Genomic DNA, 4,568 nt, shown 5'->3' with positions numbered 1-4,568 from the left:
AAATATTTTGTTCTACACTTCTTAAAATCAAGATCAGTTTACTTAGGTCATTTGTAATCTACAATTTTTCTCAATATAGAAATTAAAATCTTTAAACTGATAAGAAAATAATTTTGAACTCACTCGATCCAAATTTAAAAGTCTACAGATCTGTAAACTACGCGTGAAATAATCACGCAAAGAACTGTAAGATATCGATGTTAAATAGGCAAACAAATTATGATATTCTTTCTCTAATTGAATAGCTCCAAACTATTTTGAACAAAAAGAAAAAAGATTGAATAGAATTCAATATGAAAAAAGTAAAAGGCATAGGACATAAATGAACCTCAAAATGGAAATATCCCATAGTAACAAGAAATGAACTTACTCTACTGAATGATTTCCTTTCAATAAATTGATCAAGTTGATGCAAAATTTCGTTTATGAGAATCAATACAAATCGATCGTTATTCTCAATTGATAAGACAGACTATAAATAAGAGTAAAAACAAAAGAAACAAACAGTTCATTTGATAATAATAAATAGCTGCTCATTATTGTACATTTTAATTAAAACATCTAACCTTTACTATACGAAAATCGTTCGGAAGCACATACAGATTCAGTTTGGAAAGGACAAGAGGCTTGATGGCCTGAGTGAGTCCTGGCAATGATGGTCTCTCAGCTGATTATTCAACGTCATGACTTTTATCATACAGAAAAAAACTACGATCACGAAAAGTAATACTGATTAGAAGATATTGGATAGAAACTATAAGCAACAAAATAATAAGAACTATGTACATAACCTTTAAAGTCATTGAAAACTACTGAGTCTTTCAAAGTTCTGTATTTTACATATAGATATACATCACTTTATACCATAAAGTGAATGATCAAGATAACTCTGAAATTATAAAATCAATAAACTTAAAGATGATAGCTAAAAGTGTATGGAATGAATTCGGTAGATATTTTGCTGTTATATCCCGAAGAGAATTATGAGTGGTACCTTTTGGATCAATACTATGTGTGTATTTTTTTATTGTATAATTGTTAAGTAAGCAAACTATTCATATTCATGTTCCTTTTATTATGAGCTTTATTTTGACCTATGAACTATTATTATGCGATTTACCATTCCTGAGTTATGCCTTGTCTACCAATTACTATGTCCCTTATTCACAGTCACATTTGGCTGAATCTTGTACAAATGTTATTTTTTATTTTACGGTACGATGTGGTCTGATTGACATAAATAAACTCAGTATGCTTGAGCATAATGATTCATATAGCAGAGGTTGTTCTGGACTTAACTGGCTGGGCTAGGCAGAAAGCAGGACCAATAAGTACCCTAGACTGTTCGTGAGGGTTTCGTATGCCATTGGTCCGATCGATAAGTCACTGCTCTCCAATTGGTGGAATCATTACGTCGTAAATTAATCGGGGCACAAACCACAAAACGTAACAAATGGAGTTTACGGGTTATAAAAGTTGCCCATATCGTAAGTGCTGAAAATCCTATTCTTCAATTCATCTAGTATCATAGATGAGTGCTTTGGAGCAATAAAGTAGAACAAAATAAAAGCTTCAGTTAATGCGAATGTGGTAAACATATCTCTTTATTAAACAAAACACAAAAAAATAGTCTAGTTATGAAATCATGAAAGCTGTATTTGAAAAAATTAAATAGTTGTCAAGAGAGTCAGTCAGCTATAACGTAGGACTAGGCACATTTATGTTTCACTCCAAGTTGTCAAGAGAGCAATCATGTGGTCAAGGAGCATGCTAGTCAGTCACATAATTTAGTTATAATCCGGTTTTCCAGCGTTATTATTATTATCATCAAGTATTCTTGTAAAAACAATAGACGTGCAACAAAACGATTTATATGAATTCGCGTATTCACAAATTATATAGCTACAGTTACAGAAACAGTATGATTATAAAAAATAACTAAAGTATCAAACTTTAATACCCTAAATGGTTTAAGAAAATCCTCTGTATGAGCTATACATGATTCAATCCATCTATCATTAGCAGCGAAAACATCTAAATCCTCCTGAAATAAAAGTAAAAAATAAACAGAAGAAATAATATCATGAAAAATGGTTTCACCAAATAAATATTGTTATTTTCATACTTCAAATCATGAGTCAATTGAAGCTAGACCACCATGGAAAACCTTAAAGCACTGGACGGCCGTTTCGTCCTATAATGGGACTCCTCAGCAGTGCGCGTCCACGATCCCGCACTCGCGAGATCATTATAAATATTATTATGGATATGATTGAATAAGAAGTAATAAAATTCATGTCATCGAAAATCTAAATAAAGATCCTCATCAATTTTTTTCATTATAGGAATCGTACATGTGACATAAGCTTCTTGATCAGTCATCGTGATGTGAGTTGAAACTGTACCTAGGTTAGGGTTAGGGGTTACAAACTGACATTCAAGTTGATGACATTAGTATCAATATATTTTCAGTAGATAATACAGAAAATGACAAAAATGGCCAAGGTAGTATATCAGACCAGACAACATAAATCACGAGCAGGAATATTGTGTGATAAATTGGTAGGTACTCATAAGTAATATACTTGGAATAACTGCATAAATATCACAGGCCTCGTCATTGGTACATAACCACAGGAACCACATTTTTATTCACTAAGTAAGGATCCACATTTCTCTTTAACTCATAACTAATAGCAATGTATCAGGTTATTGTAAAATCGCCATAAAAATTTTAGAATTGAAGCGATTTTGATCATTAGTTCAGATTCTCTTCTACACATTATTCCATGAAACGAAGCAAATTCACAAACTGAAAAGAATTAATACCATTTTATTAGACTGAAGCCAGGTTATTATCACTTGTCAAAGAAAAAAATGTTTGTAAATAGGCTAGGGACTAGTGAATCTGTACGTCAAAGACGGTGAATTAAGATTTCCAGGCAGAGAAACGGAAATATACAGTCGGTATTATTCTACTAGAAATCCAATGGTAGTAGTTATACGTTGGCTACGTAAGTAAAACCAATATTTCCCTTAGTAACTATAACCTATGTTTAAGATTAAAACACCAAAGCTACAAGACCTTAACAGTCTAAAGACTTTTAAAACACTGGTAGAGTAGTAAAAAATAACACATGACAAAGTATTCTACTATTCAAAAATTCCACACTATCACGAAGTACTAGTAAAAACGATAACTATGACGTAAGAACGAAGGATGTTGCCTAAAGTGATAGTTAACTGGTTAAGGGATTTGGTTTTCAGCAATTAGGTTCCAATTCTGAGTTCCGCCCCACAAAACTCAGTCTCGGCAACTAGGTCGTATCAAACACTTGAATTATGATTTGAAATCAAGTATCCAGTAATGAGGTAGTGACGTTTGAACGTCATAACAACTAATCCCAATTTAACAAACACTACATGTGTTATATGCAGTTATCTGATAATAGCCATTACAGTTTAATACCCAAATCTTAGACAAGCTAAGCTTTAAAAATACGTTGGTATTGTTTTACTTATGTAAGGGTAAAAAATAGGCCAAAAAAATAATAACAATTAAGTCAAGTCAATACGAACCACTGTAATCTGGTATGAAAAACCACACTAAGCATTAGTAACAATAAATTTACTGTATTAGATAAGATGGTGGTTGGAGGTGGTCAACAGGAAACCCTGAACCCGGATTTCGTGCTGCTTGGCACTCGTCAGCAAGGTGTATCTGTAATCATGAGGGAACTGGTTCCCTCTGACAGGATCGATCCCGCGTCACTCAGCTTCACAGTCAGAGACGCTACCACTGAGCAATTCGGGCCGCAACTGACCTCCTGTAGGACTGAGATGTAATCACAGTTGATTGATCACAGGGTGGTGATCGATGTCATGCGTGTCAAGTCCTTCTTAGTGCTGATCGAATGTTATCGATCAAATTTACTGTATTGGTAATGGAAACTATTATTTTACGTCACTTGGAGAAGAAGTATATAAGGATAAATAGGTCATGGTGATTACAGGAAAAAAATAGAATTAAATAATCCTTTACATTCTTACCTCAAGTAAATCATATTTCAGTGACTTGAAAACATTTAACAAAGTTTTTACTTGACTTTGAATAACACTAGTTGAAAGATGCTCGAAAGCAGAATCAAGTAATGCTTGAAGTTGATCTGAGATAGAAACTTTTAATTCCGTGATACACATCTTAAATGAGATGGAAGAAAGTGTGTAAAAATCAATCCAATAGAGACAACAAGTAAAAATTGGAATTGTAAGAAATGAAATTATCTTTATAAAAGGACATATAAAAAGTAATGATACTAAATAGGAGTGGACGGGGAAAGAATCCAGTATATAAAATTTTCATATATTGTTGCAAATTAATTATTACCATTATAGGGTATTTTTTGCAATTCAAGATTGCTTTGTGAAGGTTTTATCACTTGGTCTCGTGTGCAGTTACGGGTATGAGGGCTAATATCACTTCCCGGCTGCCCACATCGTGGAAGGGTATTTCTTGAGGGACGTGAAAAGGAAGTTGGATTAATTTTGGTCTTAACGACCTGGGCTGT

The 4,568-nt window shown here is 33.1% G+C and overlaps 1 protein-coding gene across 1 annotated transcript; it reads right to left on the bottom strand.

Annotated features, from left to right (window-relative positions):
* Nucleotides 1-217: 217 nt before the first annotated feature.
* On the bottom strand, nt 218-4,200 carry Smp_209080 (Conserved oligomeric Golgi complex component 4,putative; the record flags this gene model as incomplete). The annotated part of the gene is made up of 3 exons (XM_018792563.1): nt 218-472; nt 1,961-2,044; nt 4,051-4,200. 3 exons carry the CDS (start codon nt 4,198-4,200, stop codon nt 218-220), a joined length of 489 nt encoding a protein of 162 aa, XP_018644684.1.
* Between the last annotated feature and the right edge of the window lie 368 nt (nt 4,201-4,568).

This window comes from Schistosoma mansoni, assembly GCF_000237925.1.
Source record: "Schistosoma mansoni, WGS project CABG00000000 data, supercontig 0249, strain Puerto Rico, whole genome shotgun sequence".
Taxonomy (NCBI): domain Eukaryota; kingdom Metazoa; phylum Platyhelminthes; class Trematoda; order Strigeidida; family Schistosomatidae; genus Schistosoma; species Schistosoma mansoni.
Note: the sequence above shows the minus strand (reverse complement) of the source record. Positions and strands in the feature narration are given on the sequence as shown.